Source organism: Osmerus mordax, chromosome 3, assembly GCF_038355195.1.
Source record: "Osmerus mordax isolate fOsmMor3 chromosome 3, fOsmMor3.pri, whole genome shotgun sequence".
NCBI lineage: Eukaryota > Metazoa > Chordata > Actinopteri > Osmeriformes > Osmeridae > Osmerus > Osmerus mordax.
This window is the reverse complement of record NC_090052.1, coordinates 14,488,885-14,502,543: the sequence shown is the minus strand read 5'-3', so window position 1 is coordinate 14,502,543 and position 13,659 is coordinate 14,488,885. Positions and strand designations below refer to the sequence as shown.

The 13,659-nt window shown below is 47.0% G+C and overlaps 1 protein-coding gene across 4 annotated transcripts; it reads right to left on the bottom strand.

Moving 5' to 3' along the window:
- Positions 1-377: 377 nt before the first annotated feature.
- On the bottom strand, positions 378-13,505 carry tecpr1b (tectonin beta-propeller repeat containing 1b). Of its 4 annotated transcripts, XR_010876416.1 has the most exons (27): positions 13,376-13,505; positions 13,073-13,190; positions 12,513-12,745; positions 12,023-12,205; positions 11,637-11,759; positions 11,277-11,399; positions 10,244-10,418; positions 9,983-10,083; positions 9,761-9,862; positions 7,666-7,793; positions 6,965-7,506; positions 6,598-6,704; positions 6,133-6,288; positions 5,671-5,820; positions 5,177-5,334; positions 4,638-4,774; positions 4,240-4,333; positions 3,998-4,094; positions 3,803-3,882; positions 3,619-3,675; positions 3,301-3,475; positions 2,806-2,941; positions 2,584-2,676; positions 2,399-2,505; positions 2,070-2,189; positions 1,526-1,900; positions 378-1,465 (listed from the first exon to the last, which is right to left on the bottom strand). XR_010876416.1 is itself a non-coding variant. In XM_067233216.1 (26 exons), exons 3-26 carry the CDS (start codon positions 12,735-12,737, stop codon positions 1,649-1,651), a joined length of 3,621 nt encoding a protein of 1,206 aa, XP_067089317.1. In that variant the 5' UTR covers positions 12,738-12,745; positions 13,073-13,190; positions 13,376-13,505; the 3' UTR covers positions 378-1,648. The 4 variants fall into 4 exon arrangements, 3 of the variants coding, with proteins under 3 accessions (XP_067089317.1, XP_067089318.1, XP_067089319.1); XM_067233216.1 differs by having other exon boundaries at positions 378-1,900; XM_067233217.1 differs by having other exon boundaries at positions 378-1,900; positions 13,387-13,500.
- Between the last annotated feature and the right edge of the window lie 154 nt (positions 13,506-13,659).

The window sequence follows — 13,659 nt, the reverse complement described above, 5'->3', positions numbered from 1 at the left end:
TTAAGAAAATCCTCATGTTTTATTCTACTACAGTATATACATTTGCTTAATCTTGCACATTGGAGAAGTGTAACTTAATGTTGAAATGTACTGATGTATATAAATGTTAATTTTTTGTCTGTAAATGGGAAATGATGTAATCAAGTCCTACGTAGGTATCAGGTTTCATTTTGTAATTTAAAGCTGAATTAAAAAAGCAACATATCACAGTCATCAAAAGCAGTTAGACACAAGAAACAGATGTAAAACACATACTGTCCTTTCAACCTGTACATTTTAAAAATTGTAATATTTTTACTTCATATTGATGATCATGCTTAGCGTAATTGAATGAAATGTTTATAATTACACAGTTTAATATGGAAATAAATGCAAATTTACTTCTATGTTGCAGGTCTTCCAATGTGATTAACTATGAATGTTCTTGAATACCAGTAAAAAAAAATATGGATATCATAATGAGAGATAGATCCATAATGAATTAACCTTTCAGATTGAAAGAATGAGATTGCCGGAAGTCAACAAAGCGGTTCTGAAGTTTATTCCCAGTTCAATGACCTTGTGAATTCCAGGTATAGGTATTAAGATTCAGATCTGCTGTATTTAACAGTCCTGGTCAAAATATATTTTAACATAATACTGACAGGATAAGTCTTGAAGGAAAAAATATAACAATTCAGAAAACATTTCCTGGACATCACTAAACCCAAATCCATGTTACAGGCTTTGAGATTGTTTTGTGACATCTTGGGGATGGGTGGGGTAGTATATTTGTATCACACTCATGTATGTATAACCCAAAGAGTGATCGTCAAGGTTATGAAAGTCCACAGGAGATCTAGGAATGTCAGTTTTGGAAGCTGAAAGAAACTCACTATTACACACAAAACAAATACTGCAAACACTGAACATCTTCAGATTGAAAATAATGGATAAATGGGTATACAGGAAACAACATCTTGAACTATGTCAAGCATAAAATAAATTAATACTGAAAAAACAAACCAAAAAAAACAGTTTACAACCATTCTAGAGGACAACTACACAGTCGGGAGAGGTCAAGGGGTTGATTACACTTATGCTGATGGGTTTCTTCCAAACCAAGTCTAAGCCCTTTACTGAACTCTTTCATTGTAAGTAATCTTTCCTGTGTCCCAGAAAGCTACATAAGTGCTACAAAATAACCAAATGGAGTGTTATGCGGAGCCTCCTCTGTCAATTCAGCCCATTCCCAAGAGGAGGCGACAGCTTCAGGCTGCCAAATCCACAATCTAATAAATGTTTTGTGCTTGCGTTTTATGGAAACCGGACATGTGCTCTAACATTCACTGTTCTGTAAAGTGCCATCGCTGAACCTAAAAACTAGCGGGACTGGAACACAGGGTCACTGTTTATTTTGGAACCATATATCTTACTCTTATATGCTGGCTTCCCTAGGTGGATAGCAGCTACAGTGTTTTGATGTCTGCTCATGTTACATTTGAAGATAAACAGACAGCAAAAGGAGGGAAGAATCGTAGTTAACACGGCCAAGAGCTTGTGTTGTGCTTTCCTGATGGGAGGGGATTCTGGGTTTGGGGAAAGGGATGATAGAATGGAACCAGGCACAGATGTGGCTGTTGGGATGGAGGGGAAAGGATGCTGGCCTCTACAGGCTCATAGCAGTCCCATTGACCTGACCTTCTGGCCTAGGGAGGGGGCTCGATGGGGTGTGGGGGCTGGCAGGAAGGGGGGTGCGAGGGGTGTGGGGGCTGGCAGGAAGGGGGGCTCGAGGGGTGTGGGGGCTGGCAGGAAAGGGGGCTCGAGGGGTGTGGGGGCTGGCAGGGAGTGCTGCTTGGGGTGGGGGTGCACGCTGTCCTTCGGATGCATTCCCTCGCACACTGATGTGCTCCCATCCTCCCTGTAGGACACACATCAAATACATTAAAGAGCTATTAAAGCAAGAGTTCCATGTGTCAAAGTGACCTTCACATAGCCATTTACCATATAGCCATTTATTTACCAGTCACAGAGGTATTTAAAAGTACATTACGGGTCACATGGAAATAGTGTGAGCGCCTGTCACTCACCCCTATGCCGTAGTCCCAGGATTGGCCCTTGGGCTGCATGGGCCCCACCCCCAGCCGGTGACAAACGGTTCCAGGGGGCTCAGAGGGGAAGCCGGGGACCCTGTCTGCTATGATCCACACCTGGAGTGCACAACAGGGCTCAGCTTCACTGATAACGGACAACTTTATTCTATCATCTTTAAGGAACTTGGGACACCCTCCATGTTTAAAAGGAAGGGTTCAAAGCTTGCATCGTCTAGATCCAATGGATGAAATTCTACAGTTGAGGTATGAGGATGGGCAGGATAGTACAGATTAGCAAGTCCCAGTGGAAGTGTTGTGGGCCTGACCTGGTCAAGGGGTCCCACAGAGACCTTGGTGACATTGTTGGAGATGAGCTCCCAGGCTGAGCCCTGGGGATAGCTGGGGGTCAGGCCTTGTCTGTACCAGAGGTTACCTATACACACACACACACCAGGTTACAGTACAAGTCAGGGGTTGTGTGCGTGTGTGTGTACTGTATGCGACTACTGACTATTTTCATCCACAGCGTAGACGGAGGTCCGCCCCACAGACAGCTGTTTCAGGGCCTGCTTTGCAGGGGAGGGGATGTGATACCAACACTCTCCTGTAGGGGGACACAAGATGAGACATGCCAAAAAGGTGGGGGAATCCCAACTCAACCAAAACATGCAGCAGTTACACAGAGTCTGGCTCGCAACAGAAACACCCCTCCCACCTCGAAACGAGGACCCACCTGCAGGGTTCTGGGCAGACACGGAGCCCCTGTAGAAAACGGCTCCGTCCCTGGCGATGGCCCAAACCTGGTTGGCACCGCCGATGGAAATTGACTTGAAGGGCTGGTCTGTCCCGATGTGCAGCCAGGAAGTGCCCTGTGACACGCACACAGAAAGAGGTGATCCACGTCACTCACGAGTGTTGTCGGTAGATATGACGGTAGGTCGCACCACAACATGCACTTCATAACGAGGAGTGGTAGGACCAAGTAACAGGTGGAGTATCACTGCATTGTGCTGAGCAGCTAAAATCATTCCTAATCATCTTAAGCTTTTATTAAATGGTAATTACATGTTTTTACGGTGACAACCTGTGTTAAACAAATAGGCACATAATGAAAGTTTACCAATTCTACTACTACACTTGGTAAGTGACCTTTTGGGTAAACTTGGGGAAAACAAGCCATCTGAGTTTGTGAGGTTACTATGGGGTGTATTATAGAAGTGTTCCTCACCTGGGGCTTTAAAGGGGTGACCCCAAGGCGACAGAGGACATCCCCTTTGTCACTCAGGGCCCACACAGGGACCTGTTCTATGCAGCTCTGGGCCAGACATGGTAAGATTGTGATGTCACTCAGGGGGATGGGCGGGATCTGCTGCCACGGCCCAATCACACTGATCTGACACTTCCTGGTAAAAAAATAAAATCGTCTCATGTTTTCTAGCGAAATGGATAATAAACAGGTATATAAAGATGTGAATGAAAGCCGGACGAACTATGGTTGGTGCACGTCTTTGTCAAAACCAGAATGTGTGTGTGTGTGTAACAATACCTGGCCCAGCGCCTGCGCCTCACAAAGTCTTTCATTGTCTTGTGGCCGTGAAATGTCCTGAATGACAGAAACAAGGTCTCAGATTCCATCACCACAAATAAACACTCTCTCCTTGTGACCAACTTGACAATATAACAAACAAGAGTGGCTTCCAACGACACTCTTTTTTTCCCCTTCTACATACACAGGAAAGTCTGCTGCATACTGCCACCCCTCTTTATCTGTCCCCCCAGGGATGCCGTTGTCGATGGTCCACTCTGTCACCTGACAAAACAAAGGAATGTAGAGCTAGAGGACACCATGTATCGTAATGCCAACAATGACATAACCCTGCTGTAGTGATTTGTGTAGGATTTTGTTGATAGGTCCAGCTGGCTACCCAGGTCCATTGAAGAGAGGGAGGGTGTGTGTTTGTCTTGGTGCACTCCTTCAGCCCACTCTCATCACTCCACATGGGCCTGTCTGTAGGGAGACCTCTGTGGACACACACACACACACACCGCCCTCAGTTAATGCAAAGAAACAGATGTTATCACAGAAATGTTATCTCACATTTGAACGTTAAGTCAAGACCAACAGTAGTGCACACTGATAGGCTGGAGAATGTCAGAGGGTGAGTACTTGTCTGTGTATCCAGTCATGGGGTTCCATCTCTGGTTCTCATAGACATACACACTCCGCACATCTGTCTGGGTCTGAACGCTGTCCGTAGTTCCTGCAGACAGCCAGAAACAAAATCTCTCTCTAGTCTACTGGTACAGGACAACAGCTGAAGTTGTTTACAGTTTATGTGCAAAGATTGACAGGCAGGAACAACTGCATCCATGCACACCAGCAATTGCACATCAGGTTGCTCAAGCAGTATTGGAAGCAATATGTGGTCATTCATTTGGTGTCTACTTTAGAAAACTATTATAGCTCCAACTGTATTTGGGGAATGTACATGAAGTCGTGGGAAGAAACATTATGTTGCTATGTCTATAGCTATGAAGGACACAGTCTACTGGGGAGGAGTTTACCCTGAGAGGGCTGGTCCCCAGACTCTCCACAGCGCCCGGAGTAGACCCAGGCGGTGCCGTCGCACCCGACGCCCCACACCACCCCCACACTGTTACATTCTACACAGCGAAGGTGGCCCGGAACCTGCCGCCAGAACCTGAACCAGACAGTTAGCGATTAGCGGCTGGCTAGCATTAGCATTAGCACAGGAAGAAACATCCACCATGTAGCAAGTATGTTATGTATGTTAGCAATAGCACAAAACATCCACCACGTAGCAAAACATCCAGCAGGCAGCAGCTACCAGGTAAAATAGGAGGATTTCAGAAGCTGATGTTAAACATCCTGATGTTAAACTATGCTGCTATTGTAAATGTGAAAAAACACTGGCCGAGAAATTAATTAGGCTGGCATAAAGAAAAGACAAACAGGTAAAACATGCATGCACAAATGAAAACTCTGCCCTCTGGTGTTGGATGAGTGAATGGGTGTGTGAGAAAAGAGAGCATAAAGAAGAGAGAAAGAGACAGAGAGAGTAAACACAGTCGATTAGCCTCACATGAGGTCGCAGGCAAGCGTGTGTACGGGGGCCTCCAGGCAGGGCGAGGGCTCGTGGACCATCACGTCCCCTTTAGATGTGACAGACCACAGGGCCTGTCTGGACAGGGGTCCCCTGATCCCTCTGGCCTCACAGCAGCACTCTACCAACAGTGACAACTGCAGAAACACAGAGAGTACACATACAGTGCGGAGGCTGGGAGAGGAGCGGCCACATAAACATACAGTAGTTTGTGAGGTCAGTCTCTGATCAACTAAAAAAGCCTTTATTTTCCTTCCGTTTCGGAAACTTATACAATCATATTCATAATTTTGCCTAGTTTTCTTCAACTTTTCAGTCGTATTTATGTCTTTTATAGATCATTTACACCAATTTTCACATAAAAGTATCAACGGTGTCTGCTGTGTGTGGAGTTGAGGATCAGAGTTCCATTCCGCCTTTACTACAAATGGTACATGGCCAGCTAGGCCAGAGTGTGGTGAGGAAGGAGGTACCCAGTCGTTCATATCCTTCTCTGTGGGGGCTGCCAGGATGAGAGGCCACCTCTGTTTGGTCCTCTGGGCTGTGTACACAGCAAAGGCATGCTGGGACTCCCGCAGGACCGGGACCAGAGCTGTCACCTCGCTCACAAACACATGGAGGTACTGACAGAGAGAAAGAGAGATATATTACAAACACAGGAAAAAGTGCGAAGGGGAGAAAAGAGAGGGAGAGAGAGTGAGAAGAGGAGGAGAGAGGGATGGAGAGGGAGGAACAATACAAACAAAGGAAAGAGTGAGAAGAGGAGGAGAGAGGGAGAGAGTGAGAGACATAAGCCAGTGAGTGAGTTAGTGCTGGCATCACAGAGCAGTACTTGCGGTGTGACAAATCCAATGCGATGTTTCAAGCAGATGACCTCAATTCTGTAGTCCCTGACAAATGGTATTTGAGGACAGCAGCTGTGCTGACGGTCTCACCTTCTTTTCGTCATATTGGGTGTAGTAGATAAAGAAGATGCTGTCTCTCCACCCGTTGCTATTGGTGGACTGCTCCAGGGCCACGCCCACATCCACCCAGCGCTGGGGCTTCCAGTCCCTCCACCAGCGCATGCTGCCCTTCCTCATCCACACAGACTGGACACACGCATGCCCGCGCACACACACACACACAGTTATAAGAACTATGTTTGTTTTTTTAAGATATATTTTCTGGGAATAGTTCATGCTGTATTGGACAGTTTTGCAAGTGAACTGTGACAGGAAAGGGAATGAGAGAAAGGGGGCAAGACATGCAGCCAAAAGACCGGATTTGAAGCCAGGACGTTGCAGTAAGGCCTCCGCCCACATGGTACGCACACTTATCCGGTGGGTTACCAGGGCGCCCCAGAACTAGGATTTTAAACATTCGTCAGAGTGAGTCTAGGATGACACAGCAGGTCTTACCGCGCTCCTCTCCAGGGGCCTCTTACTGCTGCAGTCTCTGGGCTGCTCCTGCTCCCTCCAGGTTGCTGACTGGACTGGGGTCAGGGACAGGGAGCTGGTGAGAGGACCTGGAGTACAGGAGGACAGGCAGACGGACACAGAGATATAGCCACAGATGCAAGGTTATGAAGGATACAGGCAGAGATAAGGCATCCAGTTAGTCAAGCAGCAATACAGGCAGACAGGCAGGAAACTAGAGCTTTTATATTTTTCATTATTTGTCACATACCCTTTCATTAAAATTGTATGTGTGATATGAGAGACTTATAAGGTGCCTTTACTCATGAGATCTTTTATGGTCAGGAAAATTACTTTGACATGACCACACCTGTAGGACTGAGCCAGCTGATCTGGGAGCTGGAATCCACATCACAGCCCCCTCCTGTGATCCAAGCCCACACCGGGCCTTCCTCTTCCCCCATACCCTGGGAGGGCTCCAGGCCCAGTGGGTAAGTAGCTACCGAGGAAGGGGGCCCTGTGGCCCCAGCCGTAGCCAGGGACGGACCCTCCGCCTGGGCTCCCTCGGCACCCTGTAGGTCCACGTTGCTCCAAGGGACCTCAGGTCCAGCAGCACCTGGGGAAGCAGGGCTTGGGACTGGGGCAGCCTCCTGGTGATCCCCTGGGGGTTCCTCAGGAGAGGACAGTTGGGGTGCGGGGGTTCTCTCGCGGTCAGAGACCAGACTGGAGATGAAGCTATCGCTGGTGACTTTGGGGACACAGGGCTTGGGGGTGTCCCCTAATCCGGGGATTGTGGCGGAGGAGGGGGAGGATGAAACGCCAGTGGGGAAGGTGTCCAAGTCTGAATCTTCGCAGCCCAGCACGGAGCCCTGGGACGCCTCGGTCACCTGACCTCCGAACTCAGGGCCATCACTGCACATCCCAGACAGGGGAGGAAGACAACATTTGACAGTCCACTGTGTCACATGAGGCGCATAAATAAACAGCAAAGAAAGCCAAAACGACAAAAATAAAGTTACAACGTTTAAGCACTTTCATGATTCTTTTCTCTTTGTGGTTGTTGGTACAAACCTGGGCGGGGCCACTTCCCTGCTGCTGCCCCATTGGGCCAAGATAGGGATCCAGCCCCTACCACTGGGTTCAGAGGGGGTAACACCCATCCTGAAGTAGAGCCCACGGTCCTCGCTAACACCCCACACCTGGCACACAGGAACACACACACACACACTAGTTGACGAGATCTATGCGCCTGTCTCAGACAAATTAATTGTGAGCTAACTAACTTACAAAGTATATTTAGAGGTGGAATATATATCTCTTACCTATGACCTATTTAGTTTTTCAAAAGATCTTAAAATGAATTCACTGAAGATGCCACTAAAAAACCTTGACAATCACGAAAGCTAATAAGGGCATGCTAACCCAAGACTCTGAAACTGCTTTGTGAAATACTGAATTCTCCAAAATAGCTAGCTAGTGCACACATCTACCAAATGGTGTTCCAGTTCTAATTTAAAAGGATACACAACCTCAACTGGTGCCACTGAATACAACCCATATCCATAGCTGCTGGATTGCAGTATTGAAATATGAAATATGGAACATGATGAAGCGTCGGCTAGACTCGAAAATAGAAAAGCGCACGTATGGCAGTCTCGATGGGGGTCGGGGAGGGGGGTGGGGTAAGGTGGGGTGGGGTGAGGAACGGAGGGTTAAGGTTGGGTTGTGTGGGGGCTAGGAAGAATATGGACTGATATATATAAGGGTTAGGATAAGAACTAGTGCTGGCACAGATGGACGGCTGTCCTCAGGTTACGGTGCAAGGTGGGGAGGGACACAGAGGAGGGGAGAGAGGAGGGAGGACAGAGGGAGAGAGAGGGGGATAACTCCAGGGTGAGGAGGAGGGTATAGGGGTGAAAGCAAAGGAAAGACAGAAGGGGGTACAGAGAGGGACAGCGAGCTGGGGAAGAAGTCGCAGGAGGTCAGGAAGAGTTTGCAGTGCTAGCAAGTCCACCTTAGGACTCAGCAGAGGGGATCAGAGCCAACCACCCCCGCCCTTCCAACTCCAGCCCTGCCTCAGCGATACGCCCACGGAGCAAGGGAGCCAGACCTATAGGAGGTCTCGGGGCCAGGGAGAAATAGGAAGAAGAGCCATGGGCCATGTTTCGTTAGGAACAATATTCAGTCCTTCTTCTCCAGGATACTCTCTGATCTAACATAGGGTTGCAAAGGGGCGGAAAGTTTCCGGTAAATTTCCGGAAAGTTTCCATGGAATTCTGGCTCGGGAATTTGGGGAATTTTGAAAAAGAAAGTGCCAAAGTTTTTTTGCAAAAGCATATAACAGGGAACTTCAATGTAGTTGAGAACAAGACTATACACGCCTTGCTCAGCTGGACCCTGAATGCAGCTGGTTGGGAACATTGTCTGCCAGAAACATAAACCTAAACATAAAACGTTCTGTTGTTTTTGAACTTCTTTGTCATCAGTGTTGTGTCTGAACGTTTCAGCCCTATGCCTGGCAAGTGTGAGAGCGCCGAATTGCGTAGAGGCCAAGAGCGGTATTGCAGACAGATAGAGATTTCAATTATAGCTTGCAACATATTGAAACATTTTTGGAGCTGTGAACTTAGTTAAACATTTTGAATTATGAACTGAACTAGTTCATTTTAAAATTTGTGAACTATGAACTGAACTAGTTCATGTAGAAAGTGAACTTTCCCAACACTGTTTGTCATTACCTAGCATATTGATTACTTGGTAAACTGAAGCCATGTTCATTTTAATACCAAGTTTATTTGTATACAGTAGACAACATTTCCAGTTTATTCCTGTTAATTCCCGTTAATTCCCGTATATTCACTTTAATTCCCATGGAAAGTTTCCAACTTTGAATATTCCCCGGAATTTTGCAACCCTAATCTAACATAACTAGACTGGGAGAAATATAGGATCTTCTGAATATCCATCACCAATCCGTATGCTGAATCAGTGAATTTGAATCCACGGTCTCTGTGGTTGGTTTGATATGGTTTGTTGGTGGATCACTGCTTGGGAAGGTGGGGAGGAGAGGAGCGGGGTGTGGGGAAGTGCATGTAGGACACTGTGGGAGATCCGGGGAGCAGGGGGGAGGAAGGAAAGGGAGTGGAGGGGGGAGGGGGTGTACTACCTGATCGTTAAGCCCTACATCCACCATCATCATCTCCCCTCCGACGCTGATCCACCCTGAGCCACAGGGGTTGTGGGAGTTCACACCTCTCCTGAACCACACCTGCATAGCAGACACCAACACACACACATGCATGGGCACATACCGACATTTACAAGCAGGTGAAGAAACAACATTCTGCTGTTTCTAGAGGGTTTTGAGGTTGGTTATGTTGTGTGTCACCTTGTAGTCCTTGGTAACCACCCAGACCACGCCAACCCCCACCGCAACATGAATGGCAGTGCCCTCTTTGCCTGGTGCATCCACCACCACCCATGAGATGCCTAAGAATGCACAAACAACACATCCATACATTCCATAGGTCTGAATTTGACAGGCTGAATCCCAGTTTTGTTAAAACCTTTACTTATGAACATAGAAATACATCTTTCTAGCATGAAACACCTGTACAGGACATGTGTGTGTGGTGGTGGTGCTGAGGACCTGTGGGGCTGTCCAGGGTGATGCCTGTCCTGACCAGCAGCTGTCCGTCCCAGAGCAGCGCCCAAAGCAAGTCCCCGGGGCCGGCAGACAGCTGGGACAACTCCCTGGGGACCTCCACCTCCTCCCAGCATGAGCCCTCTGGGACCAGTGGCTGGATACCCTCCCTGAACCATACCTGAAGCCACGACACAACAGCAATATGTGTCTTAGGTCAGAGATGGAGCATCCACACCTTCATCCAGACTATCTTGTAAGTACATTTTCCAATTTGAGAAGACTGAATTCATACAAACCCACATGGGGACAACTTAGCAGTTAGCACCTGCCTAAAGTCTCCAATTCCCTGGACTTGAATCTCAATCTGCTGTATTTATAGCTGTAAATGGATAATATGTTAACTATAAACACTATAATATTATCCCCAAGGAGAAGATTGCTAAATATTCCTGAGACGTACGGATTGAACGTCATAAAAACCTCCTAATGTTGGCCAGTAATATTGTTTCTGACCAGGATCGTGCTGCACAATTAATTAGTACTTTTACCATCTAACTTTTGGTAAAAGATACAGAGATTTAATCGAGTGAGACTTTTTGTGCATCAAGCCATTCTTGAACTGAATAAGGCACACAAAAAATACAAAACCTTTTTGTGCGTTATGTGTATTTGTTGTACTTATTATGTTGTACTTTGTGTATTATGTACTTTGTTTGTACTTATCCTTGTCTTCTATGCTTGTAAAGGTCAAATGGTTTATGTAGTAATAATTATGAATGAACATACTGTCACGCAAGAAAAAAATTCAGATCTTGTCTGACAATGAAGTCAGTATCATATCATAACCTCCAGAATAATTATAAATAAATGATAAGGCACCCGTGGCATGCCTTATGTCTGAGCTACAATTGATATGCCCACACTACTCTCTAGTGGTCAAAATCCTTAACTACAGAATCCTCTACTTTGCATCAGGAGAACATAAACAAAACATGACCCATTAGCTGACTGAGAAGTTAAAAGGGGTTGACCTGACCTGTCCTTGTTGGGACACGCCCCACAGGAAATGGTGCCTCCCGGGCTGGTCGCTCATCTCCCAGCCTCCGCAGCTGATGTCGCTGAGGGGCAGTGGGGGTCTCTTCGGGTGGTCCAGGGGGATCTGCAGAGGAACAGGAGGTACAGTTCAGTCAGCCACCAGTTCAGCCAACAACACGTGTATGTGAAGGCAGTGTGCCAGTCCAGATCACGACTAGCATTACAGTTAGAAGACACACAAGTGGGATAGGTGCTGTGACGGAGCCTCGTGAGTCATGTTGCCTTGTAAACACAGGCTTTCGTTTAGGAGGTTAACCACGACGGGACAGGATGGGGGTGGGTGTTAAGATGATTTACAAACCTTGGCCCATTCTCCCCGGGCTTTGTATCTCCTGTAGCGAAACCACCGCCTGCGACGAACACAGGAGTTCCACTTCTTCTCGTGGGAGAAATTTGCAGGAAAGTCCACTGCGTATTCCCAGCCCTGGTGGAGACACACACATTCTGGTTCAGTATCTATAGAAACACAGATAGTGAGGATGTGTTCATAGCCGCGGGAACATATTTTATCAGGGGGGTGCTGGGGGGGCTTAATGTTGAGGGGCAGTGCCGCGTTGGTGGATTTTCAAGTCATATCATTTTAAATTCTCATGCTGTCAGCAGGGGGTGCTGCAGCACCCTCAGCACCCCTAGTTCCCGCGGCCATGGATGTGATGTCAAGTCCGGGCGTTTGTGCTGTATGCTCACCCCTGTCTCAGCTGGGTCTCCTCCACAGCTCTGGTCCACGTACCAGTCCCCCTCCCACTCCCAGCTGAGCGAAGGCAGCAGGAAGCTGTGCAGGGGCAGGGACATCATTCCTGTCACGTCACTCCACGGCCAGCGGTCGGTGGGCAACAGGACGTCTGTGAAGCCATCCACAGGGTTCCACCTCTACACCAGAACAGGGCAAAAACATAGGATGAATAGGATGAAACAACACACATACATAGTCAGAAATACCGGGGAAAATATTCCTGAGAAAAATATGATTTGTCCCCCCCAATAAATCACTGTAAACATAAGGAAATTTCAATAATATTAATAATATACATTTAACATATTACAATGTAGGTTATGTGTTACAGCAGTAATTTTGGTGTCCCCCTCAGGAATTGCTCTTGAGAACATGTCACCCCCAAAATTGATAGCAGATTTTCGCCACTGCACACATAGGTCCACGTAGACACGGATACCCTACCTGGTTTTCATAGGTCTCTTCCCGATATCGGATGGGCTCGACACCCGGGTTAATGTTGAGATAAACGTGATGGTCACAGCCAATTCCCCAGCTGCACCTCTTTCCAGCGGTGACACGCTTAAGCTCAAGCAGCGAGTCCTCGGTGCGTTCCCAGCGCCCACTGGCGGTAGACAGGCTGTACACCTTCCCGTACACGTCCACTGACCATAACAGCGAGCTGGTCATGATGGGCGCTGTATGACAGACAGAGAACAGGCTGATTTTAATCCCCTATTTATCTTACCACTCGTCCCGGATGTTGTTGTGTTACAAAGCGGCGATCGATGCAACGTGCAACAACGAGATATTGCAGCACAATAGTAATAATCTGTAGAGACTCTACAAAGAAAGCGGCATAAAAGTTTAGGACTAACCTAGTCTTTCAGTAGCCTATATTTTCGCTGTCACTCACATTATATTGTAAAATCTTATATTTTAGGCTACAGTGGCGTTTACATTTAGGCTTCGAGCAGTTTTAAGATTTCGTCTTCTGGAAAATAACGTAGAAAAACAGTTAGCACCTGAATATAGTTTTCCGTCCGATCCGCAGTTGTCAAGTGACTCGCCACAGACGCGTCATGCTATCAGATACTCAGGTGCGTGTCTCTACTGGACACCTGACATCTTAATGCCCCCATCCTGAAGAGATATTCAGTGTCAACAGACCATTCAAAATATGCACAAAACGACGTTGCAAGTGATATTATGAGAGTGACAGGAAAGGCTTTTTGGGATAGTGTCTATTACTGAATCAAGCAGACGGGACAGTGTTCAGCTTCACTTAACTAGCCGCTAGTTTAGAATAGAAATAATGCAATACGTACACTTTACTTACGCATCACGCCCTTCCATACCCGTTTTGGAGCCAGATAAGAGGAAAAACTGCAACCGGTTAATTCATTAACACTAAACTATCTATTTAAATTCATATTCTTGACTAGGAATATTCGGTCCTCATCCAAATCCACAACAGGAAACGGAATAGCACTTGTCATTGGATTGGCTGAAATGCTGCGGGTGTTGTTCTATTGGACGAACTGGGTGGGCTCGTATATTTTTCCGACTGACACAGCTGCTTGACGCGCAGAGCCTTTCTCAATAATTAATT

Excerpts from the sequence above, each read along its gene's own strand:
- tecpr1b (XM_067233216.1), bottom strand. The coding sequence starts at position 12,737 with ATGACCAGCTCGCTGTTATGGTCAGTGGACGTGTACGGGAAGGTGTAC. Across the intron at positions 11,400-11,636 it reads CCCGGGGAGAATGGGCCAAG|ATCCCCCTGGACCACCCGAA; the intron begins GTTTGTAAATCA and ends GTTCCTCTGCAG. Across the intron at positions 4,334-4,637 it reads TGGGGACCAGCCCTCTCAGG|GAACTACGGACAGCGTTCAG; the intron begins GTAAACTCCTCC and ends GGCTGTCTGCAG.